The sequence below is a fragment of the Chlorocebus sabaeus genome, chromosome 8, assembly GCF_047675955.1.
Source record: "Chlorocebus sabaeus isolate Y175 chromosome 8, mChlSab1.0.hap1, whole genome shotgun sequence".
Lineage (NCBI taxonomy): Eukaryota > Metazoa > Chordata > Mammalia > Primates > Cercopithecidae > Chlorocebus > Chlorocebus sabaeus.
This window is the reverse complement of record NC_132911.1, coordinates 7822074-7848619: the sequence shown is the minus strand read 5'-3', so window position 1 is coordinate 7848619 and position 26546 is coordinate 7822074. Positions and strand designations below refer to the sequence as shown.

General features: G+C 43.5%; 2 protein-coding genes and 1 long non-coding RNA gene across 4 annotated transcripts; 2 read left to right on the top strand and 1 right to left on the bottom strand.

The window, feature by feature from the left end:
• The first annotated feature begins 326 nt into the window (after positions 1-326).
• Positions 327-8135, top strand: LOC119618887 (neutrophil defensin 6). 2 transcript variants are annotated; one of them, XM_073017925.1, is made up of 3 exons: positions 327-413; positions 6734-6917; positions 7892-8135. In XM_073017925.1, exons 2-3 carry the CDS (start codon positions 6746-6748, stop codon positions 8002-8004), a joined length of 285 nt encoding a protein of 94 aa, XP_072874026.1. In that variant the 5' UTR covers positions 327-413; positions 6734-6745; the 3' UTR covers positions 8005-8135. The 2 variants fall into 2 exon arrangements, with proteins under 2 accessions (XP_072874026.1, XP_072874027.1); XM_073017926.1 differs by lacking the exon at positions 327-413 and adding an exon at positions 3239-4005.
• On the bottom strand, positions 6292-25468 carry LOC140712173 (uncharacterized). The gene is made up of 3 exons (XR_012093640.1): positions 25388-25468; positions 7911-8009; positions 6292-6941 (listed from the first exon to the last, which is right to left on the bottom strand). It is a non-coding gene; the product is annotated as an uncharacterized lncRNA (long non-coding RNA).
• Positions 24659-25837, top strand: LOC140712172 (defensin-7-like). The gene is made up of 2 exons (XM_073017927.1): positions 24659-24830; positions 25415-25837. Exons 1-2 carry the CDS (start codon positions 24659-24661, stop codon positions 25525-25527), a joined length of 285 nt encoding a protein of 94 aa, XP_072874028.1. The 3' UTR covers positions 25528-25837.
• The last annotated feature ends 709 nt before the right edge of the window (positions 25838-26546 follow it).

Sequence of the window (26546 nt, the reverse complement as noted above, 5' to 3'; positions counted from 1 at the left end):
TGTATACTACGATATGCAGCCAGGCTGTCCCGGCGTCTTTAAATACTCCCTTGGTGCAGGTAGTTCACCTCAGCCACAACCAATGCAGCACAGGGTCAATTGTGTTAGGAGCCATGGAGAATCCAGAGTTGGTTGCTGCCCAGGCCTGGTCAGGGCTGGCCAAGGTAGACAAGGGGTTCCTCTGTGGAGTTCAACTTTAACCTCACCTTCCCACCAAATTTCTCAACCGTCCTTGACACCACAATTGTTGAATGAACCCAACAGAAAGTTACCCTAGAAATTAGGACACCTCATCCCAAAAGACCTTTAAATAGGGGAAGTTCACTTGTGCACAGCTGCTGCTTGCTACAGAAGACCTGGGACAGAGGACTGCTGTCTGCCCTCTCTGGTCGCCCTGCCTAGCTAGAAGAGCTGTAAGTAACACAAAACTTAAACTTTTACACTGAGTTTTCATCATTGAAGCTATACCTCCAATCTGACCTCTGACTGTGGGGCCATCCCAGAGGGACCCAGCGGGTGAATCCCCTGCTGTGAACATCTGTCTGAATCTCTGGTGGCTGCTGGGGGCATTGGTTACCAGCTAAGTTAACAGAGAAACTCGAGCAGTTTCCTTCTAAACACACGTGTCCTACTTCATATGTCCAGTAAAGACGATTGTAGCTCTTTAGAACATTCTTTCGAGAAAAGCCTATTTAGGTCCTTGGTCTGTTTTTCCATCAGGTTGTTTGAATTTTGCTATTAAGTTGTTTGACTTCCTTATGTATTCAGATATTTGCCCCTTCTACCACGTAGGTTTTGCAAATATTTTCTCTCATTTTCTGGATTATCTTTTCATGCAGTTGATTGTTTCCTTTGCTATGCAGATGCTTTAGCATTTAATACAGCCGCACTTGTCTATTTTCCCTTTTATTGCCTGTGCCTTTGTTGCCATAGCCAAGAAATCATTACCTACATCAATGTCAAAAGCTTTATCCTTATATGCACTTCTAGTAGTTCATGGTTTCGGGTGTTGCATTTAGGTCTTTTTAATTCTAGGAATTAGAGTCCTGCCATTGGCTTCCCAAGGAGAGGCTTTGCTAGGGACTGTGCAGAGTAGTGCAGCAATGAAAGCCTTGAAAGATTAGTTAATGTATGCAGTTCATCCCACAGGCACGAGTAGACAACTAGAAAAAGAATAACAGCCACTTACAGCTGTCTTAGCCTAAGCTGCTTTCAGAAACAGCTTGTCAAAATTTCTCCAGACTCTACAATAATGTTGAATATCAAACTTTTAACCCCAAAGTCCATGTAATTCATTCAGGCAATCACCCAATATTATTCAATTTTCACATAATTCACTAAGGCAATCACCCAATATTACTGAAATTTTAATCTTCTCTTTAATTCATTCTCCATGTAATCTTGTCCAAATCTATAGTGCTAAATGCTGTGAATTTCGGAATGATTCCTCCATTTATATCTTCAGTTCCAACCACCTAGCTGAACTCCAGACTCCAGAACCTGTGTCCTGACATATCCACTAGAATCTCCCACAGGTATCTCATCCCTAGTGTCCAAAACCAAACTCTTCCTTGTACATCTCCCCAGCTTGCAGGCACCACGTGCACATACAGGTGTTGTCATTTCAGAAAATGGCACTAGTGTCTCTCTGAAATTGTTCAGGGCAAAAAATAAAAATATTCTTCACATAGCCCCATATTCCATATTCTTACATCAGCAATTGCTGTTGCCGCTGTACCTTCAACATAAATTTTGAATAAGGCCACTTCTTATCCCCTGCACTGCTGGCTCCCTGGTGCAATATACACTGACTTCTAGCCCAGGCTTCCACAGCCCCCTTGTAACGGGGCTCCTGCTGACACTTTGGTCCACTGTAGTCTATTTTCCACTGAAAATATCAAGGTCTTATCATGGTTTGCAGGTATGAGCCCTGGCTCTTGACCACCTCTGTCCTCAACTTCCCCCACTGTCCACACCAGCCACCAGGCTTTTTTCAGAGGAGGTTGTTAGGGACTGAACTGTGTTACCCCAAAGTTCGTATGTTGAAGACTTAACCCCTAGTGTCTCAGAATGTCGCACTGTATCTGGAGAGTCTTTGAAGAAGTCATTAAGTTAAAATGAGGTAATGAGAGTGGGCATTAAACCCAATATGACTGGAATTCTTACAAGAAGAGGTTAGGACACAGTCACACACAGAGGACAGACCACGTGAGGATGCAGGGAGAAGACGGCTGTCTATGAGCCAAGGAGAGAGGTTGCAGAGAACACCAGCATGCTAACACCTTCAGAGTTCCAGTCTACAGCACTGTGAGAACACAAATTCCTGTTGTTTTAGCCACTCAGTCTGTGGAAATTTGTTATGATATTCTGAGCTGACTAATCCAGATGCCAACATACAGGGTTTCCATGACTCATCAGCTCAGAGCACTGGCAGAATCTTGGACAAGAAAAAATTCTTTGGCAGCGATTGCAAAGTCTCAAATGAGACAGTAAGAATGAATAGTGAGAGATGAACATCATTCAAGTCTGTCCTCCAGATACAGCTCAGAGCTAGTGCACAAAGCACAATGGTTGCCACAAGACAAACTCTTCCAAATTGTGTCAGTGTCTGGAGCCCCAGAGGGCAGTGAAAGTTTACCAAAGTGGTAAATTTCTCGTCTGCAAAAACTCTGGCTTCCTCATCCTGACACCCTCTCTGAGAAAGTGGGCACCCACCTTCTCCCCCACCCCATCCAGGGCCTCTGCCTCCCAGGAAGGAGGGTAGCCTGCTGATGCATGGTCCAGGTGGTGCGCCTCTCCTGCGTCTTTACCTGAAACGTCAGAGGCCGGCTTTCATTTTCACATCTGCATTGACAGATCCTCCCGTATGAGCATTTTCCCCAAGAATGTCCACTTTCCTCACAGCCAGAGCAAGATGGCAGCGCTGCTTTACAGCGTTCATCAGCGCTGCCCCTGAGCACCCCTTTTCGAGAGCTGGTCAATACCCCTGTCTAGCGAGGCTCCTTCCCAGCCATTTTCAAGATGCAACAACCGGGTACTAAGTCCTGACAGGCACTAATCTCTATGGTTCTCCAGGAACGAACAAATAAGGGACCAACCACACATATCCCATGTATCCACAAAAGTAGTGCCTCTTTCTTAAAGAGGATGGGAAGCTCATCGCCTTTTCTTTAAGAAGCACTACTTTTGTGGATACATGTGGATACATAGGATGCCCCCACAGCTGTGCTCTTGCAATTGGTGTCTGGCAGCCTCTGAACAAGTGTAGAAGGTTCATCCAATAGTGCAAAACTGGGCTGTAGGTGCCCACCAGGAGGAGCCAGAGGTCCTCATGTTCACGAAGGCCCCTATCTCTCTCTGTCTCCTATCTGCTTGCCTGTTACCAGCAATAAATAGGGTCACGTCTAAGCATCATTTGTCCCCTAGAATATCCTGGAATACAAAACCTCTAGTATACAACCAGATTCTGTTGCTATCTTATTTTCTTCCAGGCCAATTCACTTGCACCCTACTTTTTTAACACAGTTAAGTTAATTCCTATGTTAAATAATTAACACATCCATCAGGGGAGTGCATGTCTTCTAAGAGTGAATGTCCATATTATGGGTGGAAATCCTCCTTCTGTCCTGGCCCTGAGTGACCTGGACAAGTAGACCTTTCTACCCTGAGATCCAGCTCCTCAGGGTAGAAAGTGCAGCATCGACATCTCTATGAAAATGACCAGGACAATAGAAACAAAAGGTAAGAAAAAAAGTAAAGAAAAAAATAAGAGAAAGAAAAGGGGAGACTACATGGCCCAAATACATTGAGTTTACTGTGAAAACACATTTTTGGAGATAGACAGAAGATAAAGCACAAGGTAAAGAGACTAAATTGTTCGTTTCCAGATTTTCAAGTGGAATCTTGCCCTGATCTGGGTCTCAATTAACAAAGCACAAGGACAACTGAGCCTGTAGCAGGTGTCGCTGAGGATACAGGTCCCAGAGTGACGCCCAGTGGCAACAGGTGGGTCTGCAACTGCAGGTGCCCCTCACCTGGTGACCTTGAGGAAGAGGGAGCAGAATATTGGGCACAGTGCTGGGTTTCGGGGTACAGGAAATCAGATCAGAGCAGCCCAGAGGAGGACTGTGTCTGCTCATGGAAAACATACCTTGCAGATTCTATTAGAGCAGAATAAAGAGATCATAACTGGCCACCTGTCGGCCATTTAAGATCTGGTTCTTCCTTTCATGCTCTCTGTCATTTATATCACATAGTCCCCTCTCCCTGCACACAGGCACTCAGACTCATAGACATGCACATGCACACGTACAACACATACATCCCCAGTTTCCACCTCCCAACACACTCCCCTCACCACACATGCACACATACATAAAAAATTACAAGCATACGCACAGGTGCACACACACCCTGAAGTGCAGACTCTAATAGATCTGGTTTAGTCTTTGAGGCCGAAGCTGCTCAGACTGACATGCACAGGCCGTAAAACCAAATTTTTGCACCCAACACCCCTTGGAGAGAGTCTATGGCCCCCAATTCGGAGTCGAAAGACAGAGGCCATGATAGGTGAAGTCATTCACTAATGATCCCACAGTTAGTTGACGACACCACTGAGACCACAGCTCCCAACAGACAGCACATTGGCCTGCTGTCTTACCTGAAGCCTATAATGCAGTATTCATTCCTGCAAAGAGGACACCTACATCTCGGTCCTCTGTCCCAGGTTGCTCCAAGGCTAGGCCCTGGTGCACTTTCTCCAAGAGGCTCCAGAGAAGGACAAGGGTCCTCAGGGCGGTGAGCTTCCTATAGGTCAATGTCTCTCAAGGGACCGAAGGAGTTTGAGGACTAAGGGGAGTGAAAAGACCCCAGCTCTGTGCTAATTGGAGGAAGCAGCATCCCAGGGCAATGAGCTACCCCAAACCCCTGTGGCTGTGGGAGAGCGGCAACCTCTGGGTTGATAGTTCAGACCTTTAACAGTTCTACAATCCAGCGGCTGCACTGAAACACCTGCTCTTCATGTTCACGAAGGCCCCTATCACTCTTCCTGTCTCCCATCTGCTTGACTGTTACCAGTAATAAACACACTTCTAAGCATTATTTGTTCCCTGGAATATCCTGGAATACAAAACCCTATTATAAAACCAGATTCTGTTGTTATCTTAAGTATTTTCTTTCAGGCCAATTTCCTTGCCCTCTACTTTTTAGCACAGTTAAATTAATTTTTATGTTAAATAATTAAATCATCGATCGGGGGTACATGCCTTCTAAGAGTGAATGTCCATATTATGGATGCAAATCCTGTTTTTGTCCCAGCCCTGAGTATAGGAGAGGCAAGATTAGACCCAGAATAAAGGACAAGAAAAACAGTATTAAAAAAAATACTAAAATTGGTATGAAATCAGAAATGACAGTGAATAGCCAAAGTAATCTTGAGCAAAATAACAAAGATAGAAGCATCATGCTCTCTGATTTTAAAATGTATCATAAAGTTATTGTAAGCAAAACAGCATAGTCTGGCGTAAAAGCAGACACAATAACCAAAGGAAAGGAGGAGAAAGCCCAAAACTAAACCCAAGTATTTATGATTATTTGATCTTCAACAAAGATGCCAAGAACACACTATGGGGCAAGGACAGTCTCTTCAATAAAAGGTGTAAGGAAAACTAGATATCCACAAGCAGAAGAATGAAATTGGACACTTATTCCACACTATACCCAAAAATCAACTCAAAATGGATTAAAGACTTGCATAAAAGACCCGAAATTGTAAATCTAGAAGAAAACATGGGGGAATATCCTTATGACATTTCTCTGGGCAATTATTTCTACAACAGGACTCCAAAAGCAAAGACAACAAAAGCAAAAATAGACAAAGGAGGTTACATCAACTAGAAAACTTCTGCACAGAAAGGAAACAAAGTGAAGAGATGATCCATGGACTAGGAGAAAGTATCTGTAAACCATATATCTGATGAGGGGCTAATATTCCAAATATATAAGGAAGTCAAACTACTCAATAAGAAGAAGACAAACATCTCAATTTAAAAATGGGCAATAAACCTGGCCCACAGATATATGGAAAACATACTCAACAACACTAATTATCAGGAAAATGCAAATTAAAATCACAAAGAGGTAATCATCTGTTAGAATGGCTTTTAACAAATAGACAAATAATATGTGTTGGTGAGGATACAAAAAAAAGGGGACCTTTGTGTGCCATTGGTGGAAATGTAAATTAGTACAGCCATTTTGGAAAATAGTATGGAGGTCCCTCAAAGCACTAAACATAGAATTACCATAGGACCCAGCAATCCCACTTCTGGGTATATCTCCAAAAATTTGAAATCACTATATCAGCCGGGCTCGGTGGCTCACGCCTGTAATCCCGGCACTTTGGGAGGCCAAGGCAAGGGGATCGCAAGGTCGGGAGATCAGACCAAGTACATACTCAAGCATATGGGAAACAGAATAGGATAGTAGTGCCCTTATCATCATTAACAGTTTGGATCAAGAAGAGGCATTAAGCATACAGACTCACTCTGTAATGAAAGCCGGGAGAAAGAGGAGCATCAAAGGGATCTAGAGGATGAAGGCAGCCCTTCCCCTCCCAATCACATGCCCACCTCCTCTCACTGCAGCTTCTGTCTCAGGCCTTCTCCCAGCAGAGCTATAAATCCAGGCTCACTCCTCACTCTCCACACATCCACTCCTGCTCTCCCTCCACCAGGTGACCCCAGCCATGAGGACCCTCGCCATCCTTGCTGCCATTCTCCTGTTCGCCCTGCTGGCTCAGGCTAAGTCACTCCAGGAAACAGCTGATGACGCTGCAACCCAGGAGCAGCCTGGGGAAGACGACCAGGACTTTGCTATCTCCTTTGAAGAAAATGGACTCTCTACTCTTAGAGCCTCAGGTAGGAGACATCAATCTTGCAGATCTGCAAAATGTAGAACAAAAGGATTGGAGACAGGCTCTGGCGTCAAGTGTGGAAAAGTCTACCTCACTTGAGTGACTTTACTTAATCTTCCTGGACCTTGATTTTCTCATCTCTAAATTAATCAGTGAGAACTGAACACATCTAAAAGATTTTCTTTCTTCTAAGACTTTTAGTTTCAAGATATTTCTGTGAAATTTGCTACTTTTAAGATAGAAAGAGCTACACTGACTTGTTATTTGCAGGTCTGAATGGGTAGACTTAGTTATAGAGAGAATATTTTACTTTGTCCATTGGTAAAGCTTTTAGAACCTAGAGAGGAACCTATGGGTGTGTTTCAATGTAGGCTAATAGGCTTAATTAAATCTTTCTACAATACATACTTAGATCCAAACATCATATTGTGTCTCATACATATACACAATTATTATTTGTCAATTAAAATAAGTGCATAAGTAAAATGTTAAAAAAAAAAAAAAAAAAGAGAAAGAGAGAATGAAGAATTTGAATTTGGAAGGTCTTCAAAGACTCCTTGAGCACCAAAGTATTTGAGTCCATGACATGAGCATGCACAATGCAGCAACTCAGAAACGGATCTAGGTGCATTAGGGAGCCTTGTTAGGACATGCAGATCATACATGGAGGTCAAGATTAGGGGTATGGATTAAGCAGAATGAAGAGTAGGTAACCCGGGGGTTGAGAGGTATATTGTTTTAAAAGGGAGCAGGTAATAAACATGTCCTGAATAGACTCAGATGGGGAAAGAGCTATGATCTTGCATGACTAACACATAGCTAGTACAATTTCTTGTCATTTATGACAAAGACATGAATTTCCTCCATCCTAACATGACTGATACAGTGTCTCTTGTTTAGACTATCTCAGTTAGTCTGGCTCTGCCTGTCCTTTTCCCCACCTCCCTCGCTGTGCCTGACCCTCTCTTCTTTCCACAGGTTCTCAGGCGAGACGCACCTGCTATTGCCGAACTGGCCGTTGTTCCAGGCGTGAGACCTACTCTGGGAGTTGCAACATCAATGGCCGCCTCTCCAATCTCTGCTGTCGCTGAGCTTCCTAGATAGAAACCAAAGCCGTGCAAGATTCAATCCAAGGTCCTGAAAAAGAAAAAACACTTCACTCTGTGTACCTTGTGTCTTTCTAAATTTTTCTCTCCAAAATAAAGTTCAAGCATTAAACTTAGTGTGTTTGACCTTTTAAATTTTCTTTTCTTTTTCCTTTTTTTCCCTTTTGTCTTTTTATGTGGTGGATTGTACGGTTCCTTTGTATAGAGAATTCTGATCTACATTAAGTTAACTGGTCTTTGCATTCCAATAATGCACTATTCGAGCATCATAGAGCAATAACGAAATAGCAAAAATGAATAAAATTGGGTTTGTTGCTGTTATTCTTGTTTGAGACAGTGTCTCACTTAGCCACCCGAGCTGGAATACAATGGTGCAATCTCTGCTCACTGCAGCCTTGACCTCCTGTGCTTGAATGATCCTCCCACCTCAGCCTCTTGAGTAGCTGGGACTACAGGCATGTGCCACCACACCCTGCTAATGTTTTGTACTTTTTGGAGAGACAGGGTTTCACCATGTTGCCCAGATTGGTCTTGAACTCCTGAGCTTAAGTGATCTGCCCTCCTCAGCCTCCCATAGTGCTAGGATTTCATGCTGAGCCACCATGCCTGACAGGATATAACTGTTAATTGGAATAGTTTGAAACTTAAAAGTTTAATGCATTCCTAATGATTCTCAAACAATAGAAGTTTACAATGAGAGGCAAAAAGTGGTTGTTGGCTCAAAGGAAAGATAGATCTGATGGGCTATGTTCACTTGTCCTTTAATTTTAAAAAGTGGGAAAGCACTGCTATACATAATTTTTGAAATTTTAAGCAGATGTGTTAAATACATATGCTATACATTAAGCTTCATTTCACTCTATTTTGGTAAGTGATATATCACTGTATCAACAAGATAGAATAAAATAAAGTTTAACAAGGAAAAAGTTAAAACTGTGCCAAAAATAGGAGAGACTGACGAGCATCAGTGATTCAATTAATAACCACATACAAGAAGAACTCAGAAGCTGGTGACCATAGAGGATGAAGCCCAATAACCAACGAGACAAATGGTCCTTTACTGGTCCCCAAAAGGTTAATTAGAGCAATGTTTAATGAAGGAGTTTGTCTCAATTCTCCATCCCTTCAAGCATATGAATTCTACTCATTATAATAAAGCTATACTCATTTTAATAAAATGCTAGTGAGAAAAGATATGTTAATATGTTTTTAATTATGCCAATGAACCAAGTCAATAATCATAATGATAAGACAATTGGCCATACACTTACGGCTGTGCAAAAACTTAAGAACAACATATTTGTGAGAAAGGCAAGTTTCTAGAATTAAAATTTATATAAAAGACAGGGACTGAACAGTGCCATGATATGACAAAACAAAACACAAACAAACATTTTTATTACAACAACAACAAAAAGTCTCAACCTGATAGTAAATAACAAGTAGCCTGACTTTGATTCATCTTAGACACATACAAAGCACTGTTTCCTGATCAAGGATCAGCTGTTTGAGCCTAGACTTGCAACCTCATTTAGTAATCTGGGGTCTCAGAAGATCACGAAAATCACAGGAAGGAATAATATCAAAACAAATAAGAAAAGATATCAAATCCATGATATGGGCCCTTCTATATCACTATTGGTATAATGAATGAATAAGCTTGGGATCATCATTCAGGAATATGTTTATCTATTCTTGAAGGTGTTAGATGTGTCTGAAAACAACCAGGCATACTAAATGTATGACATCAATGTAGATGAAGGGAATTTAAATAATCACCTTTGTATCAGTATTTAATACTCAAGACCTGGTTTAAATTTAGTGTAAATAGTGATCAGATTTTTCTCTGTGCACAAGAGTCCTTCCAATATTAAAGAACCTACCAAGCTAGTGCAGGCTGGTGCTGCCTTTCCTCATCTGATGGTCCTTAGTGAGAGCTCTCCACTTTACTGGGAGATAGGTGGTGGGGGCTGGTTCTCTGCCTCAGCAACCCTTCTGAGCAGGACTCTCTTCCACTCTTGCTGTCACACCTGGTCCTGGAACTGGAGGGCCAGCCAGAGAGCACTGTAGAGGAGGGAGAGCCTTCTCATGCACCACCCAAGAGGCGAGGCTCTCTGGCAGCAGGAACCAGAACGGGTAGTGGAGAGACCTCAGATGCTGAATACAAGTACATCTTTTGGTAAGTTAAAGTCACTCTACAAAGTCTGTGAACTTAGGTCAGGTTGGCCTATAGGTGAAAGGGAAGGATGTTCCAGGTCTCACCTGGTTGCCTAAAAGTCACCGTGATGCTACTCTATTTAACTGCTTTACTCACAGCCAAAACTAACTGGTTGTTTGGTCTCTGCCCTTTCTTTTTGATGTGTTCTGCTTTTTGTTTTTTGGGTGTTTTGTTTTGTTTTGTTTTGTTTGAGATGGAGTCTTCCTCTGTCGCCCAGGCTGGAGTGCAGTGGCACAATCTTGGTTCACTGCAACCTCCACTTCCCAGGTTCAAGTGATTCTTCTGCCTCACTCTCCCAAGTAGTTAGGATTAGAGGCAAGTGTCAATGCGCCTAGTTCATTCTCGTATTTTTATTAGAGATGGGGTTTCACCATATTGGCCAGGCTGGTGTCGAACTCCTAACCTTGAATGATGTCCCCACTTCGGCCTCCTAAAGTGCTGGGATGACAGGCATGAGCCACTGTGCTGGGTCAATGGGTTCTGTTTTTATAAGAATCTTGAATAGTATCTCCTGTTCCTCATCAGCCTTTATGTAAACATCAGCTACAAAGTGGGGGTTTGTTAGAGGCTCCGCTGCTCCATTCAGAGCAGCTACAGTATAAACAACTCTAGGTTTTCCAGGCAGATCTCTTCAACGTCCCATTTTCCCTTGAAGCTAAGACTCTTGTCTTATATTAGCACAGTGATCAGAGGATATGAATAACTTCCAAGAAGTAGGACTCCAAAGTCATGGGGAAGAATACCCTACTCTCTACTGTGAGTAAAACTTACAGTAAGAAACAAAATAAATGTTTCCTCGGGCCCAAAGCTATTACATTGAGCATCAAGTCTCTGGTCAGGAGGAGAGCAGGTTATGCAAAAACCAAGATAAACAGAAGATGTTCTTCACCCTTCCTTCAGGCAATGGGAGGCTTTTTCTAACTGTTAATGGAAATTCTTGGCTCAGCATGGAGCTAAACAAAAAGGCCTGATACAAGGCACTTCACTCTCATTTCAAATGTGTCCTGCATATATCTCCCACACATCCTCATTCTCATGTCCCAACCCCAGTCAGTCTAACTGCAGATCTTCCTTTTCTCTGCTGCAGAAAATTCAGGTGACCACACAAATCAAGCGCCTACCTAAACTGTGTGTCTTGGTCAGGGATCTCCAGAGAAACAGAACCAAAATAATGTGTATGTATAGAGAGATTGTTTTCAAGTAAATGCCTCATGTGACTAAGGAGCTAGCAAATCAAAAATCTCCAGGATGGGCCATCATACTGGAGGCCCAGGGAAGCGTCAAACTTGCAGTTCAAGTCTGGAGCCTGTCTGCTGGCAGAATTCTCTCTTGCCCAGGGAAGGTCAACCTTTTCCCTTTTCAAGCCTTCAGCGGATTGGATGAGGACCACCGACACTAAACAAGACAATCTACTTCACGGAAAGTCCACCAACTTAAATCTTAATCACATCCAATAAGACACCCTTACATAAATACCCAGAATCATGTATGACCAAATATCTGGTCCATTGCAAACCAACCAAGTTGACACATAAAATTAACCATCACACTGGTCCTTCAGTTTTACTGAGCAATCTTCTAAGTCTCTGTATTTCAGTCTTGTTCCAGTTCTTTAGAAGGACTTCAACAATATCTTAGTTCTATCATATTCTATATCACGTTTTTCATAGACTAAATGCTTGAAACTGTCTTTTTTTGTTGTTTTTTCTTTTTTACAAGACAGACTTTCACTCTGTTACCCAGGCTGGAGTACAGTGGTGTGATCTCAGCCAACTCCAACCTCTGCCTCTCAGGTTTAAGCGATTCTCATGCCTTGGCCTCCCAAGTAGCTGATACTACAGGCATATGCAACCACGCCCAGCTAATTTTTTATACTTGTAGCAGTAACAGGGTTTCACCATGTTGTCCAGGCTGGTATCAAACTCCCAATCTCAGGTGATGCACTCACCTTGGCCTCCCAAACGCTGGGATTACAGGTTTGAGCCCCCACACCCAGCCTTGCTTCTGAAGCTATTGATCCATCTTACATCTATGTGTAAAAGTAATCTGATAGTGGTTTTGCTTGTATTTATTTTGATAAACTTATATAATTATGTAATTGGTATTACTATAATTTGAGTGTGTCCTCCAAAAGTTCATGTTGAAACTGAATCCTCAATATAACACTATTAAAACGTGGGGTCTTTAAGAGCTGATGGGGTCTTGAGGGCTCTATGCCCCCGAATGGATTAACCCTTTCATGAACTAACATGTTAGTAGATTGTCACAAGAGTGAGTCTGCTGTGAGTCTGTTGTAAAAGCCAGTTTCTCTCAGTGTGTCCCGACTCACCATGTGATGCCCTGTACCACTGAGGACTGCAGAGACTCCTTATCAGCAAGAAGGCCCTCACCAGATGCAGCCTCTAAACCTCAGACTTACCAGCCTTCAGAGTTGTAAGAAAAAAGTGTATTTTCTTTATAAGTTACCCAGTCTTAGGTATTCAGTTATGGAAACTATATATATATATATATATGACAGGTACCATCTTAGGATCAAGGAAATATGGCAATATTGGTTAATATCCAGTCATTGCCGCCATTGTGTTAGGCATCACACCAATTCCTTTCCCTACTACACATGAGGTAGGAGAGAGACAATTATTTAGATTTGAGAGGTGAAGAAATGGAGGCCTGGTACATGGAAACCCATCCTTTCATCTTCGGTACACCTGATGTTGCATAAGAAACAATAGTAAACAGAAAATGAAGACCTCCCCCGATGGACAAAGGAGCCAGTGACCAATCCTAAGAACATGGCAATGTTCAATAATTCAAAACAGCAGTTTTTAGGAAACTCAGCAAACTTTGTGATGACACAGAAAAGTAATTCAGAAATGTATCAGAAAAATTTAGCAAGGAGATCAATATAGTTTTCTAAAAATCAAACAGAAATCCTGGAACTGAAAAATAAACTCCCTGGCAGAAAACTATCAGACTCTCAATAACAGAATTGATCAAGTAAAAAAAATTCAGTAAGCTCAATGCAGATTATTTGAAATACAAAGTAAGAGCAGAAAAAAAGGGAAACAGAATGAAGAATATCAATTAGATATAGAAAGTACCTCAAAAGAGCAAATCTAAAAGTCATTGACCTTCAAAAGGGAGCTGAGAGAGGGCAAGGGCTACAAAACTTAAATAAATAATAAGAAAGAAAACTTTCCAAATGTAGAGGAAGATATAAATATCTAGGTACACGAAGGTCAAAGATCATCAAACAGATTCAACACAAAGAAGACTATCATAAGGCATGTAGTCATTAAACTCTCAAAGGACAAAGAAAGGATTCTAAAAGCAGCAAGAAGAAACAAGCAAATTACACGTAAAGGGGCTCTAATTCTTCTGGCTACAAACTTCTCAGTGGAAATCCTACAGACCAACAAGGAGAGGGATGATATGCTCAAAGTGCTGGGGGGTAGGTTGAGGAAAAAATCTTCCCACCAAGAATACTGTACCCAGCAAAGCTATCTTTCATATACTGAGTAGAAATAAAATTGTGCCTGACAAACAAAAACTGAGGAAATTCATTACCAGACCTGTCTGTCTTAATACAAAATTATAAAAGGAAATTCTTTAGTCTTTAAGAAAAGGGTGCCAACATGCCATAAGAAAACATCTGAAGGTATAAAACTAATTGGTAAAAGTAAGTGCACAGACAATTTTAGAATACTGTAATACTATAATTGTGGTATGCAGATCTCTCATATCTCTAGTATGAATACTTAAAGGCAAATCTATCGAAAATAATGAAATAATTTGTTAAGAGATAGGCAATATAAAAAGACATACATTGAGACCAAAAAAAGTCTAAATGCTGAGGGGGAGGGAGTTAAAGTACAGAGTTTTTTAGGTTTTTCTCTCTTTGTTAGTTTCTTCTACTTTCTTTGTGATCAAAGTTAAATTGTCATTTGTTCAAAATAACTTCTTATACACATTTCATAATCTCCATAGTAACCCCCGAGCAAAAGCCTATAATGCATACACTTCTTTTTTGTTTTTTGAGACAGAGTCTCACTCTGTCACCCAGGCTGGAGTGCAGCGGCATGATCTCAGCTCACTGCAAGCCCCACCTCCCAGGTTCTGGCCATTCTCCTGCCTCAGGCTCCCAAGCAGCTGGAACTACAGGTATCTGCTACCACCCCCGGCTAATTTTTTGTATTTTTAGTAGAGACGGGGTATCACCGTGTTAGCCAGCATAGTCTTGATCTCCTGAACTCGTGATCCACCAGCCTTGGTCTCCCAATGTGGTGTGATTACAGGCGTGAGCCACCACGCCCAGCATGGAATATACTTTTTTAAAAGCAAAGAAGTAAAGCACTACCAGAGAAAATCATTTAACTGCTAAGGAGGAAAGTTATAAAAGAAGAAAGAAAAGGAAGAGATGAGTTACAAAACAACCAGAAAACAAGTAACAAAATGGCAATAGTAAGTTCTTACCCATCAATAATAACATTAAATATAAACTAAATTCTTCAATTTATAGACAAACATTGGCTGAATGGATTGAAAATCAAGATCCAACTATATGCTCCCTACAAGAAAATTACTTCATCTATAAAGACACAGATAGATTGAAAGTGAAGGGATGAAAAAAGATATTCCATGCAAATGGAAACCAAAAGAGAGCAAATGTAGCCATATTTCTATCAGACAAAATAGAATTCGAGTCAAAAATTACAAAAAGAAGCAAACAAGATCATTACATAATGATATAGTGGTCAATTTAGCAAAAGGTTATAAAAATTTAAAGAGCATTCAAATGCAAATATTAATAGATCTAAAGAGATAAGCTGCAATACAATAACAGTAGAAAACTCCAACAACTCACTTTCAGTAAAGAACTGATCATTTCAACAGAAAATTAACAAAACCAAACATCAGAGTTAAACTACACTCTAGCCCAAATGGACCTAACTAACATTTACAGAATATTTCATCCAACTGATGCAGACTATATTCTTCTCATCAGCACATGGAACATTCTCCAGAACAGATCGTATATTAGTCCACAAAACAACTCTCAACAAATTTTTGAGCCAAAACTGTATCAAGTGTATCAAAATTATATCAAGTATTCTGACCACAGTGGAATACAATTTGTAATCAATGATAAGAGGAACCTTGGTAACTGTACAGACACATGGAATTAAACAACATGTTCCTGAATGACCAATGGGTCAATAAAAAAATAAGAAGGAAATTTAAAGATTGCTTGAAACAAATGAAGTTAGAAACAGAACATAACAAAACCTATATTCAAGCCATACCTACTCTTAGGTGGTCACTAGTAAAATGAAACAAAGAGTTTGAGTGGGACAGAGAGATTGCAGACTTCAAAGAAAGGGACAGAATTTCAAGTGGGTTTTCACCATTCTTGACCAAAACATCTCAAGGGCCAGATACTGCTGTGACCACGAACACCAACCGCAAATGCCCAGAGCCCAGGAGAAGGGAGGAGGTGTTTCCCACGTCCACCCCATGAGATTCTGAGCAGGTCTCAGCCCCAGAATGAGGCTCTGTCTGTCTGAAGAGGCAGTTCAGGTGTCCAGGCACCTCACTGAAACACTGCACAGCTGGGGAACCCGACACAGATTCCAGGGAGGACACAGGCATTCTGACAGACAAATGATCCCACCCTTCCCCTTGTTTAGATGGTGAAGGAAACACACAGAACTTCAGATTGTGAAGGCCAGGAGCCTCCCTTGGTTGCTAGTAACCACCACTGCTTTAAAGTCCTGAGGTCCCTGAACTAACGTTCCATATTGTTCCAAATTGTGGGCTGGGTCAGGTTGACTGTATCCAGAGGGCATCTGCATTTCACCCAGAAGTACACCTGGCTCATTTCCCAGACCTGGGGTCTCTCCTAAAATTTCACTTTGTCACTGACATCTTTCCTGATTTCTCAATTTTAAATTGCAGCAACTTTCCTGAGCAGTCTCCATCCCACTTGTTCTCTTTATTTTTAACTGTAGAATTGTAACGATCTCATATTCTGTACACTTCACTTACTCTCTGTAACATTTCCCTCCCTACTCTAGAAGGGAAGTTGCATGTTTTGCTCATTATTGGACCACAGTGTTCACATGGCTGCCTAGCACATAGTAAGAGATCAATAAATTATGATAAAATTAATTATATTCAATATCACATAATGATATAAAATTAGATCATTATTACTAAACTGCATAGGAAAAAATGAAAACTACAGCAGCAATGCAGTCCACGTATCAGGTTTCTGTGACAGCATGGGGAAAAAAAAGTCAATTAAAAACATTGAAGGCTGAAAATAGAAAAATATCCTTGGGAAAATGTGGCTTCATGAAGCAATAGGAGTTTAGAAGAAAGAAATAGACTATTTTGGTTTTGAGTGCAAGAAAATGCTTCATGGGGAAACACAGAGGTATTTAAAACGTGGGTACATTAAAAGAAGGGGTAGAGTACAATGTTCAGTGGAGAGAATAATATCAGGGCAAGAAATATGCAAGGTCAGGTCGACCTCCACTGAATTCAGAGGAATGGATGTTGCCAGAGAGAAGGATGGAGTAGAATTCAGGCTGATGTGCTGACAAGCATCCATCAATCCAAGGGAAAGGGTCACATGAGGATGGAGCCTCCCTGCTCCTCTGTTGGATAAAGGCACAATGGGAGCACCACATGTGGCTTCTGCTACTGTAGTCTAGGGTGAGCAATGACAGCTGCAAACTCTAGGATAGAGAATTCAGGGAGAGGTGTGAGGGTCTCCAAACAACCAGGGCCACTTGCTCGGCCTCAAGTAACACCCAGAACTGTTCACTGGGATGCACAAACACTCTACATTCACTGATGATATACAAGAGATTTTCTACCTTGAACCACTCGTGTGGCAGAACAATGAATAACGAATAAGTCAGATGCCTCATCCCTATAAATGCAATTACCCAAGAGGGCAGCAGCCCTGTCTCTGTGGGAGGATAGGAGCCTCACTCCAACAGCACAACCGAGCAAACACAGATGGCCCAATCACACTAGCCAACTTCCCTCCTAACGACCTCCAGAACCATCCTGCTAGCTCCCCCCAAGGCTTAAATTCTCCTGCCTTTGGTTTGAGGTAAGTTGAGTCAAAGGGCTCTTCCTATTACTTCGTTTTGACTCCTATTGCAACAGTCTTCAACAAACGTTTCCTTGACACTTCTTGAAAGTCTTGCTGAAATTTTTCTTTTACAAGAAAAGTATAGAGTTGTTTTTTCTGTATCTCTGTTTGTTCTGAACTCTGCTTACAAACAAAACCAGAATGTAAGAGATGAGAAAAGTACTCGTTTCCTTTTCTGAAGTTCTATATTTCTTCCTTTGCCACTAAAGGCCAAATAACTCATAAAAAAAATAAAAAAATAAAAAATAAAATAAAATTAAATTAAAAACTAAGGGAAAGAGTTCACTCTAATATTTCCTGGCAGATCACCCTCCCAACCTCTCAGTGCTTTGTCCTCCTGGATGACAGTGATCCCCCTTCCTCTTTGCCCCAGCCTTCTACCCATGGTCACCCACTAACTCCTGCCACCACCTGGAATTCCTCCATTTCTGAACATCAACTATGAAGGTCCCCATCCCTGACTCACCCGCTGTCCTTCCAGCCTCTCTCGTAGCCGTCCCTCCTTCCCTGCTGATCAACATCAACAAGGCTCTTCTCCCCCGGGGCTGTGCATGGGAATTGCCAGGGAGCCTGAGGCCCAAGCTATCCCCGGGACAACTGTCATCTGCTCTCATCTCCTGTCCTTGTGCACTGCACCGTCTTTGCCGCTCAAGTTCTCTGAGTTTGGTAATTTTGATGTTTTTCAGACATCTTAGTGGGGTCTTGAATTCAAACGTCAAACCATGACAAGCTGAGTTAACATTTTGACTCCTATATCTTGGAATTGAGGGGGAATTCTGGCTTCAGGAAATGCTTGATTTAAGGACTCAAAGCATGAGTCACATTGTTGTCTTCCCATTTATTTCTCTTGGTCTTACTTTGGGCTCTCTCCGCAGTGACAGCCATGTGAATCATGGTCATCTCTCTGTGACCTTCGTACCTGATCTCCTGGAGGAAATCCCTACTTCCTTCCCATTGTTCCAGCCAACGCCCAAGTCCCATGGCCGACTCTGAATCTGTCACTGAGGGTGGAGGTTGGCACCACACCTGGGTCCCATACTGCCCCTGCTCCCGAAGGAAGAATTTAAACTAAGAACAGTTGACAGGGGATCAGTGAGTCACTGGAAAAAGTCCACAATCCCATTCCCCCACCATGATGGTCTCTGCGTCACACTTTGAAAATAAACTGAGAAGATCTATCAATATTTTAGAGAAGCAAAAGTTGACATGCAAAAAGTGCTCAAGTCCAACTTCTCTCCATGACAAGGAGAACTTCTCTCCCTGTTCACCTGCTGCTTTGTAAAAAGCCACCACAAAATTTAGAGGATTGAAACAGCATCATCATGTCCTCACTCACGCATTTGCAACTGGGGCCTGGCTCCCTCCAGGGGTATCAGAGAAGAGGTTCTGCTGGGATCTGAAGACCTCAGGGCTGAGACACTCCTGCACAGGGGCAGGCGGTGCTGGCTCAGCTGACAGCTCCGGCAAGACTGAGGGAAGGGACTGTGTGACATGCTGGGGTCGGATCATGCTGGCTCATGAGAGAGGAGTTTTTGTGAAATAATTGTTAAATCATCCATAGCTGGGAGAATTTTAAGAACAGAAATTTTAAAACACTGCAAATCAGAGGTTTATTTTTCCCCAGGAAGCAGGTTGTTTTGCATTCTCTAGCCAGTCCTTGTAGGTGGGCTCAGTTCCTCTCCCTGTGCAACGCTCAGGCTTCCTCCAAGCACGATGCCTGGGCTCCAAAGTCACCAGCGTTCATAGTCTGTGTGGGCTGCTAGCAAAATAATGCCGTAAACCAAGCTGCTTATAAAAACAGAAATGTGTTTCTCACGGACTGATAAGTCCAAATCAATGTGCCAGGAGATTTGGTGTCATGAGAACTGCCCTTCTGATTCATAGACGGCATCTTCTCACTGTATTCTCACCTAGTGAACCCTCTCACCAGAGAGGGAGCTCTCGGGGGCATCTTCTGTAAGGGCGTTAGTGCTACTTATAAAGCCTGTGCCCTCCTGACCTTCTTACCTCCCAAAAGCTCCACCTCTTACACTATCAACTAATGATTCAAGATTTTAACATATGATTTTCAGAAGGACAAAAACATTCAGGTTGCAGCACCATCCAATAGAGAGGAAGTGAAAGATACCAGTTCATCAGGCCTGATCCCAGAAAAACAGCATGGCACTAAGTCAGGTGCATTCAGTTGGTCAAGATGTTACCCAGTCTCGATTGAACAAGAGACAAGTCACCTCCTTTTCTGTGTGAGGAGAGTCAATGATTTAGGGACACATTTTAAACAGCACAAGGGAGTTATTCCCTCACAGGTTTTTGGAAAATTGCTGCAGATGCCAACAGCAGACACATAGAAAGCTTGTGAGAGGTGACTGGGAAAAGGGAACAAAGGGCAGGGACTCAGAGCTCCTGCCTGTCCCAGCTGGATCTGGAGGCCTGGGAGTCGCTGTGTGGCACAGGCAGCACCAGGACCTTCCCTTCAGGGTGGTGGACAAAGGGCTGAGGGGAGGGACAGGGCGGTGCTCTCTGAGAAGATGGGAGGTGGAGGGTCCTCAGAGTTCACCCCCACGCAGCCTCCGCCCTGCCCCATGATAACACACACGCTACGTTCCATGACTGTCCTTCTCTACCAGGTCAAAACCATGTTCCAGGGCCCTGCCCGAGGTCCACACACTCTGTGTCTGCTGGGGCCACCAGACAGCCTCAGCTGTGTGAAAATATCCTTGCTGCTCCTAGAGGCCTCTCTCCTCTCACACCTATACCTACACCCCCACCCACAGCTTCCCCAGAATATTTACTCCAGCCTGATGGTGATGGTGTCAACGCACTTATGGAGAGTCAGCTCCAACCTAGTGCAGGCTCACTTCAATATTCTCTGGAAATTCAAATGCATGTGTGTGAGAGAACAGTTTCCACCACGTCTACACTGGAAGTCTACACTTATAGAAATTCCTAGAAAAATCTACTGGGGTGGGGGTCATGGATGGTCACAACCTCAGACCACAGTGCCCCAACCCAAGGGGCTGTCAAGAAAAACCACAGCCTCACTAGAACCAGGGGACTCCAAGGAATCCCACCTTGATGGTGAGGTCACCACTAAACCAGCCTCTCCTTACTGCTACAGGGTAGGGACCTCGCCACCCCCAGGACATGGTGCTGGCTTACATCCAGTACCTGAACCCCCGCTTTGCTGCTCTCTTAGCTCATGCCTTGTTGAGTACCCTGCAGGTGACTTCATAGAGTGGTATTTTGCTGGGAACACCATTTGTCTTCATGTAACCCCATTAGCTACACCCTCTAGTACAAGGAAACCATAGGGCCTAGGTCACACCATGAGGATGCCCTACAAGCTATGCAAAAACTATGGACTTGGGAGACCTGTGTGTAACAACACCACATGCAAATCTAACCAGCTCTCCCCATTACAGCTGTCTCATGTGTTACTGAGGAAATGCCTATGGATTGGAGTGTGTTCTGTGTGCAGGAGGCTGGTTCAGGTTTGACTTCTGCAGGACACTGGACGTTTCCCAAAACCACCAGACCTTCCCCACATGCACACACACCCCTTCTCATTTTGCCTCTACATCCACATCCACTGAGCTCTTCAGGCACCTACTGATGCCCTAGAACCTAAAACCATCATCTGGGGCCCAGTTCCCCAAACGGCTCGAATTTCTTCCTCTGCTGGGATGAGTCCAGTACCCACTTCCTCCAACGGTGGAATTGCTGGGTCTGCTGCAGATCAGGAGCTCACTGCTTCCTCAGAGGGGCAGCCGACCCCACTGCTCTGGAACAGCGACCACCCCTAGCGAGGCTTGAGATGCCTCCTCCCTCCTTAAGACTGAGGGAGACGCTTCAGCTCTCACTCCACTGTCCCCAGTCCTGCACAGCCCAGTGCCTGCTGCCTTCACACAGAGCTGCAGGGAGGCCCTGAGCACCCAGCCTGTGGGACCAGCGCTGTGCATGATCTTCCCAGGGCGGCAGGGGCTGCCCGGCCTGCACACTGGGTTCAGCAACCTCACCATAGGGATTTATTGCCTCAGGAGTGACTGCATTCTTTTCTCATTTCCAGATACCTTATTCCGTCTACCGCACTAGGAGAAGGAGGAGGAGGGTGGAGATTGGTACATTTTAAAATGTGCATTGGTCCCCCTAGGACTCCCCCTCAAATAACCCAGGGAGGACCATACCAGCTCAAACCTGGTTATCCCAAGCACAAAGTAATCATCCCACTCACGCCGAGTGCATGGTGGCCATTAAGCCTACCCAGAACTGGCTTTGGAACAAGGTGTTTGAGCACACAGCACCAGTCTTGCTGTCCCCTTGGACCCCTCCCTTGTGGGACCTCTGAGACACATTAGGTCTCACCTAAAAATCTCAGGATTTCTAGGCCCAAACAGTCCTAGCAAATTGTTTAGCCTGAACTCTCTAAGGTCAAGCAAAGAGGCGAGTGTTCCCTCTAAGAAACCACCTGTGGTATGTACATCCTTAATTCCAGAAAGTCCAACAAACCTGCCCTGCTTAGCAACACAAACCGAGTTGGTCCTCATCTCACCGGGCATTCTCCAACACACCTGTTTGTCCAAACCGCTTTGACTTGTTTCTATGCTTAGACCCCAGGTTCCAAGGAGGCTGGTTCAAGCCAGATTCCAAATCCTCGTCTGTGTGTGGGTGGCATTCTTAGCCTAGTCTCCTTACGGAGTAGATACTACGATACACAGGCCAGGCTGTCCCAGTGGCTTTCAATATTCCTTTGGTCCAGGTAGTTCAGCCTCAGCCACCAGTGTAGGCATCACAGGGTCAATTATCTTAGGAGTCGTGGAGAATTCATAGTTGGTTGCTGCCTGGGGCCTGGCCAGGGCTGACCATAGACAAGGCATCCCTCTGTGAACTCCTATTTTAATGCCAGCTTCCCAACAAATTTCTCAACTGTTCTTACCAGCAGGTATTTAAACTACTCAATCGAAAGTAACCCTGAAAATTAGGACACCTGTTCCCAAAAGACCCTTAAATAGGGGAAGTCCTTTCCTGCTTGTGCACAGCTGCACGTGTAGCAACATGAGCCCTGGGACAGGGGACTGTCCTCTGCCCACTCTGGTGGCCTTGCCTAGCTTAACAATCTGTAAGTAATACAATACAAAACTTAAACTTTCATGTTGCAGTTTCACCCCTGAAGCTGTGTTCTCAATCTGACCCGTGACTATGGGGCCACCCCAGAGGGACCCAGTGAGGGCATATTTTGCTGTGTGGGACTCTTTGTTGCAGAGGGTAGTGGCTATGAGCTACTAAATTCAGGCAGTTTCCTTCCAAACACACGTGTCCTACTTAACATGTCCAACAGAGATGATCATACCAATAGCTCCTAAAACATTATTTTTTTATTATACTTTAAGTTCTAGGGTACATGTGCACAATGTGCAGGTTTGTTACATGTGTATACATATGCCATGTTGGTGTGCTGCACCCATCAACTCGTCAGCACCCATCAACTCATCAATTACATCAGGTATAACTCCCAATGCCATCCCTCCTCCCTCCTCCCCCTTCCCCACAATAGACCCCGGTGTGTGATGTTCCCCTTCCCGTGTCCAAGTGATCTCTTTGTTCAATTCCCACCCATGAGTGAGAACATGTGGTGTTTGGTTTTCTGTTCTTGCGATAGTTTGCTGAGAATGATGGTTTCCAGCTGCATCCATGTCCCTACAAAGGACACGAACTCATCCTTTTTCATGGCTGCATAGTATTCCATGGTGTATATGTGCCACATTTTCTTAATCCAGTCTGTCACTGATGGACATTTGGGTTGATTCCAAGTCTTTGCTATTGTGAATAGTGCCGCAATAAACATACATGTGCATGTGTCTTTATGGCAGCATGATTTATAATCCTCTGGGTATATACCCAGTAATGGGATGGCTGGGTCATACGGTATTTCTATTTCAAGATCCTTGAGGAATCGCCATACTGCTAAAACATTATTTTATTTTGAGAAAAGTCTATTCATGTTCTTTAGTTTTTATGTTTTATTTATTTATTTATTTATTTATTTATTTATTTAAAGAGATGGGGTCTCACTATGTTGCTGAAGCTGGTCTCCAACTCCTGGGCTCAAGCAATGTTTCTTCTTTGGCCTTTGAAAGCACTGAGATTGCCTGTGTGAACCATCATTCCAGCTCATTGGCCCATTTATTAATTAGGTTCATTGTTTTTTGCTATTGAGTTGTTTGACCTCCTTGTGTATTTGGATATTTACCCCTTCTACCATGTAGGGTTTGCAAATATTTTCTCTCATGTTCTGGGTTGCCTTTTCATTTAGTTGATGGTTTCCTTTGCTTTGCAGGTGCTTTAGCGTTCAAGGCAGCCCCGCTTGTGTATTTCCATTTTATTGCCTGTGCCTTTGATGTCAGAGCCAAGAGATAATTGCCCAGATTAATGTCAAAAAGCTTTATCCCTATATGTTCCCCTAGTAGTTTATGGTTTCAGATTTTATGTTTAGGTCTTCAATCCATTGAGTTGATTCTTGTACATGGTTTAGGAAAAAAGACCACATATACACATATCTCAAATTCTAAGGTAGTATACATTAGACACATACAATGTTTAATTGTCCCATGTATGTAAATAGAGCTGAAAATAATAAACATATTTTTATCTTTCAATCAATTATATCTCTATCTCACTGAATTTGTTTCACCTATAGCCTGATGAGGTTGCTGTCCTCTCTACCAGCTCCTATAGGAGACTGCTCATCCCCTAACCTCAAACACCCCTTCACGAGGGTGGTAATGCCCTTGAATCCTGCAATGAATTAGTTCTCTACTCCAGTGGAATTCAGGTCTGTTATGAGGGTCTGGATCTCTGAAGAGAAGAGGGCTCACTTTTAGAAAATAAGAGGCATTTATTCCCTGAAATTACTGAATTAAAGCATTGTTTCTATTATTTTTTGCAATATTAAAAATAAATATCTAAGCAGGTAAAAATGGAAAAAATGGTAGGATCCTTATCATCACCATGAGCTCCAACCTAGCACAGACACTAAACCTAGAGATTCATGCTAGAACGAAAGCTGGGAGAGCAGAGGAGCCTCAGAAGGATGTGGAAGCCAATGGATACCTGCACCCTCTCCAACGAAATGCACGCCTCCTCTCACTGCAGCATCCATCTCTGAGCCTTCTCACAGCAGAGCTATTAATCCAGGCTGGCTCCTCCGTCCCCGTACAACCACTCCTGCTCTCCCTCCTCTCCTCCAGGTGACCACAGGTATGAGGACCCTCACCCTCCTCTCTGCCATTCTCCTGGTGGCCCTCCAGACCTGGGCAGAGCCGCTCCAGGCAAGAGCTGAGGAGATGCCAGCCCAGGAGCAGCCTCCAGCAGGCGACCAGGATGTGCTCATTTACTTTTCAGGAGATGAGGACTCCTCTCTTCAGGTTCCAGGTGAGAGACGCCAGCATGCAGAGCTACAGACTAGAGGGAAGGACAGGAGACAGGCTCTGGAATTGGGTCTCAGTGGCAGATGTCACTTAGGTGGCTTTACTTAACATCTCTGGTCCTGGATGTTCTCATTTCTAAATGGAATAGAGATCCAAATAAATCTAAGAGATTTTTCTTTCTCCAAAAACATGATTCCAAGATATGACTGTGAAATTCACTAGGTTTAAAATATAAGGGGGATGCTACCTAGTTCCTTCTGGATCCAGACAAATAAGTCTAAGTATATAGAAAATATTTCACCCTGTCTATATAGGATGTTTTAGAACCTGGAGAGGAGCCTAAGAGTGTTCAGGTGTGTGTGTGATGGGGCAGGAGGGCAAAAAAGTGAAGCCAAGGAAAATGAGTCTCGAGTCCTGTGTGACCAGCACTGCTCTGTGTATTTATTCCTATTGTCTGAGATTGTTTCTGCTACCGGCTGCAATACAGACAACATCACTCATCAGCCAACAGGTGACTTCTCCAAGATTCCCTTTACCACCCACTGCTGACCCCATACTCACTTTCCGATACTCTCTCTGGGTCCCCAGGCTCAACGAAGGGCTTGATCTGCCATTACAGAGTACTCTACTGCCTTTTTGGAGAACATCTTGGTGGGACCTGCTTCATCCATGGCGAAGGCTACCCAATCTGCTGCTATTAAGCTTGCCGTCTAGAGAGAAACAGTTCATAATTTGTTTTGAGCATTAAAGGGAATTGTTATTTCTATACCTTGTCCTCAATTTCCTGTTCTCATTCCAAATAAATACTTGGCAACATGATTTCCAGGTTTTTTCTTTTTTCTTTTTTTTTTTTTTTTGAGACGGAGTCTTGCTCTGTCCCCCAGGCTGGAGTGCAGTGGCCGGATCTCAGCTCACTGCAAGCTCCGCCTCCCGGGTTCCCGCCATTCTCCTGCCTCAGGCTCCCGAGTAACTGGGACTACAGGCGCCCACCACCTCGCCCGGCTAGTTTTTTGTATTTTTTAGTAGAGACGGGGTTTCACCGTGTTAGCCAGGATGGTCTCAATCTTCTGACCTCGTGATCCCCCCACCTCGGCCTCCCAAAGTGCTGGGATTACAGGCTTGAGCCACCGCGCCCGGCCCCAGGTTTTTTCTTTTATGTTGTTTTTGAGGTGGAGTCCCACTCTGTCGCCCAGGCTGGAGTGCAATGGCGGGACCCCGGCTCACTGCAAGCTCTGCCTCCCAGGTCAAGCAATTCTCTTGACTCAGCCTCCTGAGTAGCTGGGATTACAGGCGCCCGCCACCACGCCCAGCTAATTTTTGTATTTTTAGTAGAGACGGTGTTTCTCCATCTTGGCCAGGATGGTCTTGATCTGCTGACCTCGTAACCCACCCACCTTGGACTCCCAAAGTGCTGGGATTATAGGCGTGAGCCACCATGCCCGGCCAATCTAATAAAATAAAGATCCAAATTCTAGGAACTTCAAGGAGGAATTCGGTTTCAGACACAGATGTATATGAAAGGTCAAATGATGCCCCTGATCTCTCCATCTGCTGCTCTGTCTTTTCACTCTGCCTCCTTTTCACTGGATCCACGCTCAAAGAACTCCGGTGTCCTGGGCAAAACATCAGTGTCAGCTTAAAGTTTATGCAGTCAACAAATCATTCCTTCTAAGGAAAAACCATCATGCTGTTTCCAAAAATGTTGGAGTTTTATTCAACC